We start from the raw sequence: 15,222 nt of genomic DNA, 5'->3' as shown, positions 1-15,222 counted from the left end.
GGAATTCTATGCTCTACTGGCCACCTACCTTGGCAAAGGTCCTGCCAGAATGCTTTCAACCTACCCTTAGATATTTGGTCGCCAATTCATGACCTGGGTAAACGTTTTCAACAGTTGTGGAGACGAGGTCGATCTATATATTTACTAGATTAACGAGGAGTTACCGCGCCCTGAGCCATCTGAGGTGCCCTCATACTGAATCTCAGGTCACATCGCAAGAGTCGAGTAAACAATAAATTAGAAGAACCACTCATGACAGCTATTGTTGGTATGCCATGTAAGTTACCACTAGCTTGCGCCCAACAGAACGTTGTAGAGTCAAAATTGTTCGCTATCAACAGATTAGACTAGAGATGCGTATAATCTGAGCTCCCAAAGCTGATGCAATTCAAGCTGCTAACCTTATAGCTCATCACGGTCCTTTTTGCCCATGCTTGACACAGTTTCACAGTACGACGAATCAATCAGGCTCCGCCTCCAGAGCGCAACACCAGCAGCCGCCGCGTATGTTAGGTCCTGGGAGATTAGCAACTCTACCTTTGGGCCTGTCATAGCATCCTTATACCTGTGAACAGGGTGGTTTTGTATACGCGTGATGGCTTGTCTGACGGCGTCCATGAACTTTGGGTTATCCGCGGCCTCACCCGCTACAAGCACTATACAGTGCTTTCCCAGGGAAAAATCACCGCTAAAATCACCGCTGGTGACGTACTCTTCAGCTTGGGATACAAGGTAATCTTCAAGTTTACGCCAAAAGCTTTCCTCGTCACTTGCGTGCTCTTGCTGGTATAAGCCAAGTTCAGGATTGATGGTTCCTAATCGATTACTCGAAGCTGAAAAAGAGTAGCACGTTGCTTGTTGAAAGGAGGTGTATAGAGAGTGATTGGTGAAGCTAAGCAATGTCGTTAGCAGCACATCATTTGTCGCGGTAACAGAAGAAAACGGTACTTGCCTAACAAAATATACTATTTGGTGTGTAATTAAAGGCTCAGTTTCGTAGGCCCATGGAGGCTCATCAAATATACTAGGGTCGAAACAACGAAGCTTTGGGCATATCCGGCGCCCGTTGGCAGCGAGAAAAGTATTAGTCTCGCCAAGATAGACAGGATCCATATTTTCAATCGTTACAGGCTTGAGGCCCGCCAGTATGCGCGCCCTTTGCAGTAAACCATCCAATAATCTTTCTTGCTGGTACCAGGCACGCATATATGGCGCAGTAAAGACGACAGTGGCTGGCAGAGGTCCTCCAAGAGTGGCTTCTGATGCAATTCGCAGCGATCTAAGCATCTCGGCGAGGATTATGCCGCCATATGTTGGGCCAAGCCCGGTATATCGATTCAATAATATCAAGATTTCTTCCCATAATAGACTGGATATGGTACGCTCTTCATATTGTTCCAGGTAATCCCCTTTCTCCAACTCGCCTTGCATAAAAGCCCTATATCGTGGGCTCCCCTCGATCTTGGCAAGATTGACAATAGTTCCATTAGGCAGATGTGCGACAGCAGTACTAATCGCGTTAGATGGAATGACTTCTGAGCAAGAGTCAACGTACCCGTAGGACTGCCCAAGATCAAAGCCGATGGCAGGTCGTGGGTCAACTCCACTGGCCGACGCGAAAGGCAGAATGGCCAGGAGACAAAAAACGGTAGTTAATCGAAGCCTATTAAAGCCGGGTCGATGAGTCATTTGAACTATGGCGAAGCCTTGTTGATTTGCAAAAACAGAGATTTAATCTAGTGACTGTTTACGTTGCGCGGGGGACGGTGAGTTGGCCAGGTTGAAGTTGCGGCGTGACTCAAACGAAACGTACCAACAGCCTACATGTACTATAACACCTGCATTCATTATCACGTGGGTAATGAATGTGCTCTGTGCTTGAAAATGTCATCGCTTGATGAAATGGACGCTTTATTATTATTTTTTTCTCCATCAAAACATAGATGTGAGGGGAAAAGTCGTCTTTACTGGGTTTGCTGGGGAATACTACCAAATATGGCGACTATAATACAGACAGAAATACAGGTATGTAGATACTAGGTAGGTTCTAGGTAGGTATGTAATGTTAAAGAGTTGGAAATGCCTTACCTATCTCTGAAGCCTCGCTGGCTTACATACATGTACATGTATAAATAAGCTCTACCGATTAGTATGCATATAAGATGCATTTATTGCAGCTGGAACCCGTTGTCACTACTTATATTTGGCAGAGCAGTACAGTACATATTGAAAAGCATATATCGTATATCCCTGCATGCCTCCTAAATACATAAACATATATTAACACCCAGTCAGTCAACATCGATACAGCAGTCGCATAAATACAACAGATAAACCCGAGATATAATCTTCTCAAAAGTTATTCTCAATACACAAGCGCTTTCAAGCCCAGCAAGCCTTGCCATACTTGTCAATGTAGTATGGCCTACCCGTCTTAGGGTCAGTCAGGAAAGTCGGCTTTGAGGTCTGGGTATAACCCCCTGTCCCCCAGTACTCTGAGAAATAGCCTTCCTGTTCATCCATCGCGGTTGTAAGCCCACGTACTGAGCATTACATTCCCTGCCTTTGTAGTCGACGAAATAGTATGTTCCCGAAGAATGCTTCCGCAGGGAACAAAGCTCAGGCTGGCCATGGCGTTGGTAATATGTCTGTTTCTGGGCGTTGGAAAAGACCAAGACGATATGATAGGGGTTTGAGGTTCTGTAGCCTGTGCTTTTCTCTGTCGACTGAATCTCCTTGCCTTTGGCATCGCACTGATGGTACTCCTCATCTTGGCCAATGTAGTAATATCCACCATAGTCATCTCTGTAGACTTGCTTGGTCCATGTGCGGCCAGATGAACCGCCGCCGTCTCTACCCTCATCGTCATTGTCTCGACGAGGCTCTGGCCTTTTTAATGGGTTTAAAGGCTGGACTTTGAACATCTTCTGGTAATGTTGCAGGGTCTCCCCCAAATCAGGCGCCGAGGTACCCCAATCAATGATAGTGCCATCTATTGGAAGCTTTGCCCCGCCTGCCCCAACTAGGATACATATGTTGGTAGTGTTGTTGAACCAAACGGCAGCCAACATGATAAGTGTGCTTCGAAGCAGATCGGGTTTCGCCGTGAGCGGCTTCCCATTGAACCCCCAGGCGGTAAGTGAAATGTAGTTTGGGTTTGCATACTCTAGGTATAGGAGAAAGTCTTTTCTGTCAGTTTTAGAGAGTACGAAAGTCTCTGGGCGTGAGGCCTTGGGCATGTTGACGGCGTAATAGATTTGAGAGAAGGTGTGGTGGTATTTTCTTTGATTGAGGATGTTTTATTCGTCTTCAAAAGCAAATGCGAGAGGCACAACTCAAGGCATTTTATATCCATCCCAAGTATCATAAATTTAGTAGCCATCTGCCTTGTCGTTTCAGTTGACAAGGTTGAACCCGAATTGGCCATGATGTTAGCCATGATATTGACCATGATGTTGGCCATGATGTTGGCCAACAAGTTGAACAGAGGGCTGAGAAAGCGTCAAAGGGAGGCAGCCAGCCGCCAAGGTGCTTATTCTAGGTTAGCAGAACACTGCCTGCTCGTAAATGGGGCTTAGACTTACACGGCTGTAGGGAATCCGTCAGCCTTGTGTTGGTGATGAACATGAGGCTGTTGGTGATGAACATTTTGGCGTTGGTGATCCACATCATGGTGTTGGCCATAAACTCAGGGCTTAGCGGCTGTGGATTATACGCGATTGGCTGATTGCGCTTTTAGCGCGCGTTCGCACTAAGCGCCAGCATTGTTGTAGGCGCTTGCAGCGTCGGGTCCTGCTCGTACATATATCATCCATAACCTGGTAATGTTTCATGTAGCAACAGCCACAACAACTAGCAACAGCAGCTCACATCTTTTGGTTCCTTTCTCACTGCATACGTTGCGCATCTTAGACATCTGATTTTTCGTCATCATGTCTACAGAAACAGCTCAAGACATGTAAGGGATACTTGATGGGCTACAAAATAATTACCGCCGCTAACCTAGTGATTAGGTCCGACGAGGTCATCCCTATACCATACGTCGCAGGCGCCTCTCTACGCCTTGAAATCACCCAAAACTACCAAGACTTACCCTTACCCCGAGTGACTACGGCATCCATCACTAGGGTACTCGATATCACCATGTCTTCGGTGATGTGCGTTACTATTACCCTGGACTCAGGCCAAGACGTTCAGGCAGTCCTGAAACTGTACGATCGTCGGTTCGGTGTCGATCTTCGCGACTACAGAATGGTACATCTGCCTCTTACAACTAAAAGGGAAGCGTTGTTTGAGTCCTTTGTAAGGCGAAACGCTATTGGCCCTTTTCTCACACAGCTAGCCAAAGACCAGGAAGGGAGACTTCTGCCTATTAAACCTCATCACCACCTCGACGACGAGAACGTCGAGGGCAATGAAAAGTACGAAGCGGCTCTGTGGAAAGATTGTGATGACATGTTTCACTGCGAGACTAAGGCCTATGAGTTGCTGAAAGATCTTCAAGGTGCCGGAGTACCACGTTTGCTGGCCACCGTCCGCCTAGCAGACACAAGCTCTATCATACCATCGGATCTCATCGACGGACCTGATGCCAAGTACTGGGACGTTAATGGCATTCTCCTCCAGTACATTCCTGGAATTAATCTGATCAATCTCGACAGCTCATCAATAGACGTCAAGGAATGGCCGATATTGGTACAGCGTTCTGTGGATTTGGTTCACAAAATCAACGAATACGGCGTGGTTATGATGGACTGTTCCACACGCAACGTGATTGTGGATCAAGAGTCGCATCAACCTTTTGTTATCGATTTCGCGCAGTGTTGGTTCAAGCATGAAATGAAAATGTGGGAGCCTAGCAACGAACAGGACGATGAGGACGATGAGGACGATGAGGACGATGAAGACGATGAGGAGGAGGAGAGTGAGGAGAAAATGGCTAAAAATGAAGAAGATGAAGGAAAAGAGACTGAGGAGAGAGAGAATGAAAGGAAAGAGAACGAAGAGAAGGAGGGCGAGGAAAAAGAGACTAAAGAGAAAGAAGATGAAGAGAAGGAGGGCGAAGAGAAGGAGGACGAAGAGAAAAAGGACGAAGAGAAAGAGGATGAGGACAGCGAGATTGACCTAGAAGATGAGTACTGGTATCGAGTAAGGTCTACAGACAATCCTGGTGCTATCGGATATGTTATGAGAACGCGACTACAGAGAGAAAAGGGTGTCAAGATCAAGGTCCAATTCCCAGATATCTATGAGAGACCGCTAAAATAAGATAATCAAGGGAGTAGCTATTCAGCACTCCAAGTTGACTATCTAGAACCCCTGCGACTACTTGAAGTTTGAGTATTGAATTGATGTGAAAGAAAGCTGTTTACCGTGTTTACTGCTATAGGAATTTAGCTGCTAGTGCGTAAGTAAAACTGAATGTAGTATATACCTCATTCTTTAAGTACCTGTCACTTCTACAATTATTTACTGTTACAGCTACATTTCTCTAGTATCTTCCGCTATAGCCATAATCGTCTAGTATTGGGTATTATTTTCAGGTTGCACTACGGAGTGTTAGATAGCACAATTGGGGACCATGTTGAACACATGTAGGCACCCCCTCTCCCCCGACTGTAACAAAGAGGAGATGGGGAGGGACTAGTAGACGGGATTGTACATATACGATGCTCCTCTAAGCCGCCACAAGGCATAAAATTTGGCTCAACGTGAGTCACCGCTCTCGGTTCAACGTAAAACTTGAAAGCCTTTACAGCCAACGAAAAACCAAGTAGAACATGACAGAAACGTGTGGCGCAGCAGGGAGGACCAAGGCAAATCTTGTCCTACCCTTGGCGGCTGCCTGAAGTGATTGTGTGTAAGTCATTGTATCGATTGCCTCACTCTGATCAAAGCCAAGGACTCAAAGGGGCCCCATTCTCATGAGCATTAAAAACTGCCAGTTCGCACTTTTTCAGGGTTTCCATCGCCCTTCGCTTGCATTTATGCCTGGTATTGTACTCCTAACGTCTTTTCACCGGTTACACTTTTGAAACTTCAGCTCAGTTTGATGAAATATCTTTGGTGTTGTAGAAGGCAAAGACAAAATTGGCCTACTTGAGCCTCCAGAATCTCTTCTTGTAGAAAGACAAAATGCCGAACGTGTACAAGAAGGGCAGAGGGCTCAGTCTTGACGATGGCGCTACTGCAACCAATCCCTCTGGGCTTCTTACTCCTCCAAGGACCCCTTCCCCTACGCCAGATACGGCTGTGAAAATTGATCAGCAGGCGACAAAAAAGATCGATCTAAGCGTGCTGAAATGTCGACTCAATCTCCAGGATTGGCGATGCGGATGCCTTACCCAACAGGGGAAACCCTGTAAAAAGTATACGCCAAAAGAGAATAGGACGAAGGTGGATAGCTTGATAGAATCGATGGTGGCTTTGACTCAGTCGTCTATGGAACTCGAAGACAGGCTACGAAAGTTGGCTGAGCTAGTTCACTGCCATCTTCATCCCTATGAAAGACATATAGAAGATCGCGTTGAGAAATGGACATCCATCTTCCCTACTGGAGATGCTAAGCCATCTATACCTCTGGAGAAGCGGATCACAATTGCTCTACGTCGCGATTACGCCCATTGCAATAACCGTTATTGTATAGGGAAGACATTGAAGCAGGAGGATTGCCGTTCGAAGCTTGATGGACGAAACATGCAAAATTACACCAAGACTATTGATGAGATTATCCTGTCGGTAGCTTGCTTTGATGATACTAAAGTTGAGTATCTTCTCAAAGTCCTCGCATGTAATGGGCTTTGTGATCACCACCAATATCAGTCATCTAAACATATCGAGCTATGGACTTCAAGACTCGTGGAGATTCGCAGCACATACCAAGCAGAAACTAAGCAATTGGCTAATAGCGGCTGCACTCTGGATGACTCTGATATGTCTGGTACAACTTTACAACGAGAAATAGTTCAAAGGCTAATGCTCAAAAATAGCACTAAACATGATCTTGAAAAGCGAGTCGACTCAACACCTATTGACTTGGCATTACCTCCACCAGACCAATACTGGCCCAAAGCCTTTGATGAGAGTACCTTTAAAATAATCAAGAGAAGGGATAGCCCTCAAGACCCAAAATCTTCATACAAAGAGATCAAAGCTAACGCGATGCGTCCTTTGGAAAAGAAGTTGGGTGACCTAAAGAAGGGATTCATATATCTTTATACGGTTAAAGGAAACGAGAGATTTGTCAAAATCGGATACACTACTCGCAGTCCGGAAACACGGCATGAAGAGTGGAAGTTGAGCTGCAACAGAGAACCCAAGTCACTCTTTGAAGGCTCAATAGTCCCAAATGCCCGCCGTGTTGAGGCCTTGTGCCACGCCGAGTTGGATTATTGTCGGACAAGAGTCTATTGTACCGGCTGTTCGATACAGCATATTGAATGGTTTGAAATGACGCCTGATGATGCTATTTCGGTTATCCAGAAATGGTCAAAATGGATGGAATCTAATCCATATACTGAGACATTGTCAGAGTCCGGTGTAAAGTGGGCATTAAAAGCAGAAGAGGTGAAGAAGCTTGATGATACCGATACATTCATGAAAGATTTAGCGCTTCGATTTGACAAATGAGCCGAAGTATGAAGCATTGATGGTTGCATTGGTGGCTCGGAACAGTACTATGGGTCAATTGATCAAAAACTGGAGGAAAGCAGATGATAATTACATATATAGCGACATATCATCAATTGGTAGATGATTGGCTTGGCAACTCGAGTTTATAGGTTTTCAATCCTTGCGTATTCTACTATTGGAGTTTAGGGCCTTGCGATAGCCTACATCGCTGTTTATGAACGGCATGTTCCATCTACTACAATATCCCTCCAGGGTGTACTTAAGGACATTGTTTTCGAGAACATTCTGTGTAATTTGATTGATAAAGCACGATCAAAGTTGTGTATTTAGGTTGTTAGATTTTGAGCGTTAAGTCTTATGTTCAGTCCTCCGATGGCTTCAAAGGGACGCCGGATAAGAAGGACCTCGTTTAAGAGTACATGTACAGTACGGGAGATTAGTGGGTATGTACTTATTAAGTAGTACTTTTATAGAGGAATATGTATCCATTTATCTTTCACCCGGATTTTACTATATAACTATGATAGCAGTTACTAGAGGAATATAGATACAATAGCAATTACTGGAGAAATATAAATATAATAGCAGTTACTAGAGAGATATAGATATAATAGCAGTTACTAGAGAAATATAGATATAGGAATAAATAAATACTGAAACAACAGGCGTAAAATTTACCGCATGGGCTCTTCAATTTTTCTTAGTCCCGATTTTTCTGTCATCCGCTTGCTGTGGTAGCAAGAACTGCTACTTGAAACTTCTATGTAATTCAGCTAAACCTGATGAAAAAAAAAAGTACGTTTAATGGACTAGAATCTTCATTTTGGTTATGTTGGAGCTTAAGCTAACCTTTGCGGTTATTTGCGAAACTTATTTGCGAGACAGAAAACCGTACCAATATGATGGCAACCGGACCGAAAGTCCAGCCGAAGATTAGTAGTAATTAGTAATTAAAAAGAAACGAAACCACCTGCTGATTCCGTGAACGAGTGAGTGCTACTGTACAGTGATGAGTGGAGAGGCGCGGGCCGAATTCAGCTTCTCCAATTGCCGAGGCGATACGGCCGATGATGCCGGTATTCGAGATTGTTGCGGATGCGGGGAGAATGGACATGGAATCATCTATGCAGGAACCATAGTCGAATGAAGCCCTAGTCCATTGCAACGTCACAGCGCCACCATATCGCAATGTGTTTCTTTTCTCGTGCCTAGTAAGAAGAGTACGTAGCATGCAGCAGTGATCTTCTCAAGGGCACATTCCACCCATCACCTGATATATATACACATCCATTACTCCTTCGCCGACAGGCATGAGCTGTGTCCACCTGCACATACGTGAGTATTCAGTTTAGCAGCTGTCAAAGTCAGATGCTATGAAACAACGCTGTTTATTCCATCTTCAAAGCATACATCGCAGTTCGCCTTTTGGGAGTCCTCGTTTGTATGCGATGTCCATGAGAAGAGACAAATATCACACAACTGCCGTTAAAGTCACTGGGTTAGTCTCATCTAGGCTGCAGCTAGAATGTCTGAAGCGGTCCAATCGCCTTTGTTTGAGGGTTGCCTAGCTGAGGCCAGAAACTGTGGAGGTAGCATGTTAAACCCGGCAGCGGCATATATGTGCAGTTCCATGTAAGTGAAAGAGCTGACGCTCTCCGGAATCGCCCAAACGAGTCACCCGATCTTAGTCTAATAGAGCGTCGATCCGCGATTCCAGCGCTCTTGGTCGCCTGATGTCTTTTGAGTAACCATACTGCCCTTTTAAGGCTATATATTCCGCGCTAGATGGATCATAAGAGTTCCAAGTTCTTCTTTGGGCTTGGCCCAACTCATGCGCCCGTCCGCTATGAAGTCTCGAAACCGTAATTTGTCATGTGCTCCAAATGAAGCAAAGTGAATATGGACCAATAGCGATGAAAAGGATCGTCCCTAATGGTAACTCGAGTGGATTAGCTTTCAAGGACTGCATATAACTAAAACGCGCTTGCTCTCCACCTTATACGCCTAGTTTATGTGATATACGCTTGCCTGACATTTTATGCGTTTCCTTTTTGTTAGACACAATCGGAGTAAGGGCCTCAATAAGATATCACTTTGCGCTTATATCAACATTGGACATGAGAAACTTGCCGAGAATGACACTCACATAGATACACAAACCGTTGTCCCTCATAGTCCGCCCACTCTTTCGAAGTGGTGATATAGCCAAATGAAGGCGCATCTAAGAGGGGCTGTCATTTCAAAATAGATTAGTAGACGGAGAGCTTTTCGGCAGTATAGTCATGCTATATTGAAGGATTCATCGCCTAGTCGCTCGCGATGTAACATGGGGTCATTCTTCAAGCCAGCACTTGCACTTCCTTTAGCAGATTTAGGAAGGACGCAGAACGGCATACTTGGACATTTCGTGAAGACCAATGCTTCCAATTCTAGCTCATTATTCGAATCGCGGCTTTCTGTTTTTCTATATAATGGCCTTCCATTCATTGCCGCCTCTGGTATATTCTTCTGTAGACATGGGCTCCAGTTCATGCCCTCATTGGAATGCTCAAAACTGCCAGCTACAAGTTTGAAAGGCATCATCAGTTTCCAGGTAGTGACATCCGGTTAGAGGTTCTCAGTATTGGGGTAATCATTAACTGGGTTCCAGTAAGATGAAGGCCCTTAGCGTTTCCGTCTTTGGTGCTGCCGCCATTGTCCTCTCAGGACGTTCCGTAGCCACCAACTTCTTGAATCATAGCCAGCTGCTTTCCGGATTTGAAGACCCCAACTGGTTCGAGCAGAACATCCCGTTCCTCGATGTCCCCAATTCACAGATTCAAGCCGTCTACTACTATCGTTGGCAAACTTACAAAGAGCACCTCACTTACACCGGTGCTCAGTATGGCTATATGCTCAGCGAGTTTTTAACGCCAGTCTCTTATGGTGCGCCGTACGGAGGCGTCGTAGCTGCCGCAGGACATCACATCATCGAGGGTCGATGGCTTCGGGATCAGAGATATGTTAAAGATAACATTAATTACTGGTTGGCTGGCCCTGGCACGTTCCCCAAGCCGCAAACTGATACTTACAATCTCGACACCTCTGATTGGGCCCACGAATACAGCTTCTGGGTAGCCACCGCCGTGTGGCGCCATTATCTTGTAACTGGAGATCGGGATTTCGCCATCGGTCAGTTGGATAATCTTGTCAAACAATACAGAGGTTGGGACAACCACTTCAACCAGAGCCTCGGACTTTACTGGCAAGTCCCTGTCTGGGATGCCAGCGAATGCACAGCCGCATCCTATCAGACCAGCGATCCTTATCATGGCGGTGCTGGATATAGACCTACCATTAACGGATATCAGTATGGAGATGCTCGTGCTATCGCGTCTTTGGCCACCTTGAAGGGAGACACGGCCTTGGCTTCTGAGTATACAAGCCGAGCCAGCGCTCTACAGACGGCAATGCAGAATACTCTCTGGGACAGCTCGCGTCAGTTCTTCATGCACCGGCAACGGGACAACAATCCCTCGGGAGCGCTGCTCACCACTCGTGAGATTATGGGTTACTTTCCGTGGATGTTCGACATGCCACAAGCTTCTGGCATCGCCGCCTTCTCCCAGCTGAAGGATTCTCAGGGCTTTGCGGCTACGTACGGACCTACCACTACGGAGCGACGAAGCCAATGGTATATGTATCAAGGCGCAAACTGCCTTCAATGGGATGGCCCATCATGGCCATATGCCACCGCGCAGGTTCTCACTGCTGTGGAAAATGTGCTCCATGACTATCCCGCGCAGTCATACATTACATCGACCGATTACTATAACCTTCTTGTTGGTTACGTTGCAACCCAATATAAGAATGGAATCCCTTATGTTGCCGAAGCCCATGATCCCGACGCAAACCAGTGGATGTACGACACTTATAACCATAGCGAAGACTATAATCATTCCACCTTCATCGACAACGTCATCGCCGGACTCCTTGGCCTACGCGGACAATCCAACGATACTCTAACGGTTGATCCTCTCGTGCCGTCCTCATGGGACTACTTTGCATTAGAGAATGTTGAATACCACGGACATCAGGTGACAGTCATCTGGGATAAGTCTGGTTCGCGCTACAATCAAGGTTCTGGATTAAGGATTTTTGTTGACGGCGCTCTCGCGGGCACTCGTTCTACTATCGGTTTGCTCAGCGTCAACGTCGGCAGTGCAGTTATCCAAACCATCAACTCGCAGGTCAACATCGCCGCCAACACCCAGAAGTTCTCATCGGGATCAACGCCATTCGCATCTTACACCTCGCAGTACGATGATGTCTGGAGGGCCGTCGACGGCATCGTGTTCCGCAATGCTGTGCCCCAGAACAGCCGCTGGACTTCATACCAGAGCCCCAACGCCCAGGACTATTTCGGCGTGGACCTCCGACGGTCGCAGGCAGTTTCCAACGTCCGGCTGTATTTCTACACCGATGGCGGCGGCGTAAAGCTTCCCTCGAGCTACGATCTCCAGTATCTCTCTGGTAGCACCTGGATCACAGTCCCCGGCCAGCAGCGGAGCACAGCCTCTTCGACGTCAAATACACTGACTCAGATCACCTTCCCGACAATCACCACCTCGCAACTTCGTGTCGTGGCCCCCAACCCGGGCGGCGGATCAGGTTGGGGTCTCTCCGAGTTCGAGGTGTGGACCACAGCTGTCTTTCAGATCAATAATCTGAACAGCGGCAAGCTCATGGGCGTCCAGAACGCGTCCAAGACCAGTGGCGCCTACATTCAGCAATATGAAGACAACGGCACCCGGGATCATTTGTGGCAGTTCGTCAAGGCGCCTGGCGGTTGGTACAAGATCCAGAACCTCAACAGTGGGCTCCTGCTGGCCGTCGAAGGCCAGTCAACGTCCAACAGTGCGCGTCTTCAGCAGTTACAAGACGATGGAACAGACGGCCAGCTTTGGCGAGTACAGTCAAACAGCGACGGGTTATATTTGATAAAGAATAAGAATAGCGGGCTGGTGGTTGGAGTTGATGGCGAGTCGACGGCTAATAGCGCCAACGTTGTCCAGTTCCAGGACAACGGGACCAACGACCATCTATGGAGCTTGCTTGCGGCTGTGCCCGCTAGTTGAGATTCAATCTCGGTCCTGGATTGATGCGTGTATTCTTGCAGAGTGGCCATTTAGCCTGCATTGTGTATATAGTATTAATGGCTTGAATTGACCAAGCGTCCATGTTCAATCACGTACATAGAATAGCTAACCTTCATGAGAATCTTAAGCATTATATTGTCAATTTTAGACCCCAGATACAAGCCTTTCTCTGGTTTCTTTTTTCTCCTTTTTTTTCTCCTTTTTTTTCTTTCTTTTTTTTCATATAACCCGGACGGAGTCACCACCAAAACTCATATCATCAGCATGGATAGTAATAGATATTCCGTGGTCCCGTCAAGTTTTTTCTTTGGTTCATTCTCTCTTACTATGTACACGACTGAGATCTAGTGGTTAAATCACGGGGTTCTGTTTCCTAAAATTTATAAAGTTTGCACAAAGCCTATAATGTGCCAAATAATGTTTATATCTGTTGCAATAATAGAAAAGGGGGAGATAATAGATATACGATAGACCTTATTGCTTCTGGCAGCGTGGATGGCGGTGATTTTTGTGGTGGTGATTTTTGTGATGGTGATTTATGTGGTGGTGATTTTTGTGGTGGTGGTCCAAAGGCTGAAGGAGGCCTCTGGACGCGTTGAATCATTGAAGCGGCATGATTGGACATCTATGCGAATCGGTGCTTTATTTGGCCAATAACTGCTACCTGGCGGGGAAGCGATGACGACCAAATGGAGGAGGAAGATGAGGATGAGAACGAGGTGGTGCCGGTGCTGGCGCAGTTTTTGTGTCCCAAAAGTGGAGGAGGGTGGCCTGGGGGAGGGCGAATTCTGCGTATAAAGTCCCCCGGCCGCTTCCAAGAATCCTCCGACTCATCACTCCCACATCGCGCTCGCTCTCTCTTCATTTACGAGATTTCACAGAAAACCCCATCATTATTGACTTTTCCTTCCGTGTTGTTTCATCGAGAATAATATTTGGAATGGCTTCCTTGCAGCCACAGCACAGCCTACACGGGGCTGATGATGGAGAGTTGGAGTTCAACAGCCCATCGGACAATCCACCCGCAGTTTCTTCTAGTGAAGAGTCGACCATAGATCTTATGAGTATTTATGATCCATCATATGATTACAGCGAACAGGATATATCGTAAGTTTACATAAAGCCTGCACTTGCTTCATGGTAATCTCCAAGGAGTATGGTGTATCAAATAACGTCAAATAAATCTATGCGCTACCATCTGTTAGGAGATAGCCGAGAATCGCTAGTATTTATGAGTCTCGAGCTAATTGCCCCGGGCTGTGAGAAACCTCGCAGCCCACAAGAACTATAAACACCAACGAATTGCGTCCAGTCGCAGGCGACTGTCGTACGGAGTACGAATGAGCTGGAGAAATAATGCGCTTTTATACAGGTAAGAAGAGCAGAAAACAAGAGGGGCAATCAGGTAGGTCAGCGAGCTTGCCTGTATGATGACAGGCTCAACTACATGTATATATAGCTCTCGCCTTAGAATAAGGCGATGATCTCCTCCTTGCTCGGCGGCTACCCGCTTTTTAAGGTCGACGCAATTCTCTGAGGAGATACCCTTTATCCACACAATGTTTTTAGAGGAATTTAGCTTACCATTACAAATTGTGAAAGTCTGAGTCAATTCTCCGGTATATGGGATGATTTTATTGCTGGTCTTGATGCTCCGGGTGGAATCATTTCCACGCCCAATAAGTTGGAAGAGTCCACTGGGAATGATTCATCGGTAGATGTGCGCGATAATGACTACTTAGATAGTCCGAGATGCCTAAAGATCAGTGATATTCCGTTTAATGACGTTCTTGAAGACCAAAAATATCCCGCTACGTCTGAAAGTGTGGTACTCTCGTCTAGTTTTGAAGTGACGCCGCCCATACTGGGTGACTCCGTCAACCGGATGTTAGAGTAGGTCATCCGCTTTCAAATTGAATAAGATCTTCAAGGCTCATATATCGATAATAGTACCGCTAAGCCTATACGATGCCGAATTTGCCCAGCTCGTTTCGGAGCAAAACGTTCTCTTAAACGTCATTTACAGTATTAAGTTTTATTCTGAGAGTTACTTTGAAGTACTACCTAGTTACTAATATGTTACCAGGACCGCTCACTCTTCCGAAAGGCCTTACGCTTGCAAGCTTTGTTCTAAGAAATTTAAAAGGAGCGATTTACTCACGCGCCACTTAAGGTATTCGCTTGTATTGCGTGAATTGACCTCGAAATACTAATGTTTTACCGGTAGTTGTCACTCTCCCAAAAAGCATTTTGCTTGCGATTGCTGTCCCAAGAAATTTAGAAGATGCGATGAGCTCAAACGCCACTTAAGGTATGAAGCCATATTCTGTGAACTAGATTTGAAATATTAATATAAAGTTAGACGTGTCCATCGTTTAGAGTAGCCTTTTTGGTGGGTGTGGGACGCTTCTATCGAGAACAGCTAATGGCATGCGTCGCTTGAAATATTCAA

At 46.1% G+C, this 15,222-nt stretch overlaps 6 protein-coding genes across 6 annotated transcripts; 4 read left to right on the top strand and 2 right to left on the bottom strand.

Annotated features, from left to right (window-relative positions):
- Nucleotides 1-402: 402 nt before the first annotated feature.
- Nucleotides 403-1,689, bottom strand: M431DRAFT_485763 (hypothetical protein; the record flags this gene model as incomplete). The annotated part of the gene is made up of 1 exon (XM_024916315.1): nt 403-1,689. One exon carries the CDS (start codon nt 1,687-1,689, stop codon nt 403-405), a length of 1,287 nt encoding a protein of 428 aa, XP_024770042.1.
- A 453-nt stretch (nt 1,690-2,142) lies between these two features.
- On the bottom strand, nt 2,143-3,283 carry M431DRAFT_511930 (hypothetical protein). Its single transcript, XM_024919762.1, has one exon. It carries the CDS (start codon nt 3,237-3,239, stop codon nt 2,445-2,447), a length of 795 nt encoding a protein of 264 aa, XP_024770041.1. The 5' UTR covers nt 3,240-3,283; the 3' UTR covers nt 2,143-2,444.
- Nucleotides 3,284-3,836: 553 nt separating this feature from the next.
- Nucleotides 3,837-5,408, top strand: M431DRAFT_19805 (hypothetical protein). The gene is made up of 2 exons (XM_024913287.1): nt 3,837-3,958; nt 4,014-5,408. The coding sequence occupies exons 1-2, from the start codon at nt 3,933-3,935 to the stop codon at nt 5,266-5,268; spliced, it is 1,281 nt and encodes a 426-aa protein (XP_024770040.1). The 5' UTR covers nt 3,837-3,932; the 3' UTR covers nt 5,269-5,408.
- A 766-nt stretch (nt 5,409-6,174) lies between these two features.
- Nucleotides 6,175-7,605, top strand: M431DRAFT_47350 (hypothetical protein; the record flags this gene model as incomplete). The annotated part of the gene is made up of 1 exon (XM_024915446.1): nt 6,175-7,605. A coding segment is annotated over one exon (1,431 nt), but the record flags the coding sequence as incomplete, so codon positions are not given.
- A 2,681-nt stretch (nt 7,606-10,286) lies between these two features.
- Nucleotides 10,287-12,749, top strand: M431DRAFT_9084 (carbohydrate-binding module family 13 protein; the record flags this gene model as incomplete). The annotated part of the gene is made up of 1 exon (XM_024924189.1): nt 10,287-12,749. One exon carries the CDS (start codon nt 10,287-10,289, stop codon nt 12,747-12,749), a length of 2,463 nt encoding a protein of 820 aa, XP_024770038.1.
- An 883-nt stretch (nt 12,750-13,632) lies between these two features.
- On the top strand, nt 13,633-14,378 carry M431DRAFT_511928 (hypothetical protein). The gene has a single exon (XM_024919761.1). The coding sequence runs from the start codon at nt 13,711-13,713 to the stop codon at nt 13,879-13,881; it is 171 nt and encodes a 56-aa protein (XP_024770037.1). The 5' UTR covers nt 13,633-13,710; the 3' UTR covers nt 13,882-14,378.
- Nucleotides 14,379-15,222: the final 844 nt, after the last annotated feature.

The sequence above is a fragment of the Trichoderma harzianum genome (assembly GCF_003025095.1).
Source record: "Trichoderma harzianum CBS 226.95 unplaced genomic scaffold M431scaffold_14, whole genome shotgun sequence".
Lineage (NCBI taxonomy): Eukaryota > Fungi > Ascomycota > Sordariomycetes > Hypocreales > Hypocreaceae > Trichoderma > Trichoderma harzianum.
This window is presented reverse-complemented; position numbering and strand designations above follow the sequence as displayed.

What these genes read in the sequence shown, in the direction of transcription:
- M431DRAFT_511930 (XM_024919762.1), bottom strand. Translation starts at nt 3,239, where the DNA reads ATGCCCAAGGCCTCACGCCCAGAGACTTTCGTACTCTCTAAAACTGAC.
- M431DRAFT_19805 (XM_024913287.1), top strand. Translation starts at nt 3,933, where the DNA reads ATGTCTACAGAAACAGCTCAAGACAT. An exon ending in ACAGAAACAGCTCAAGACAT is followed by an intron (nt 3,959 to 4,013) that starts GTAAGGGATACT and finishes CCTAGTGATTAG; the next exon opens with GTCCGACGAGGTCATCCCTA.
- M431DRAFT_511928 (XM_024919761.1), top strand. Translation starts at nt 13,711, where the DNA reads ATGGCTTCCTTGCAGCCACAGCACAGCCTACACGGGGCTGATGATGGA.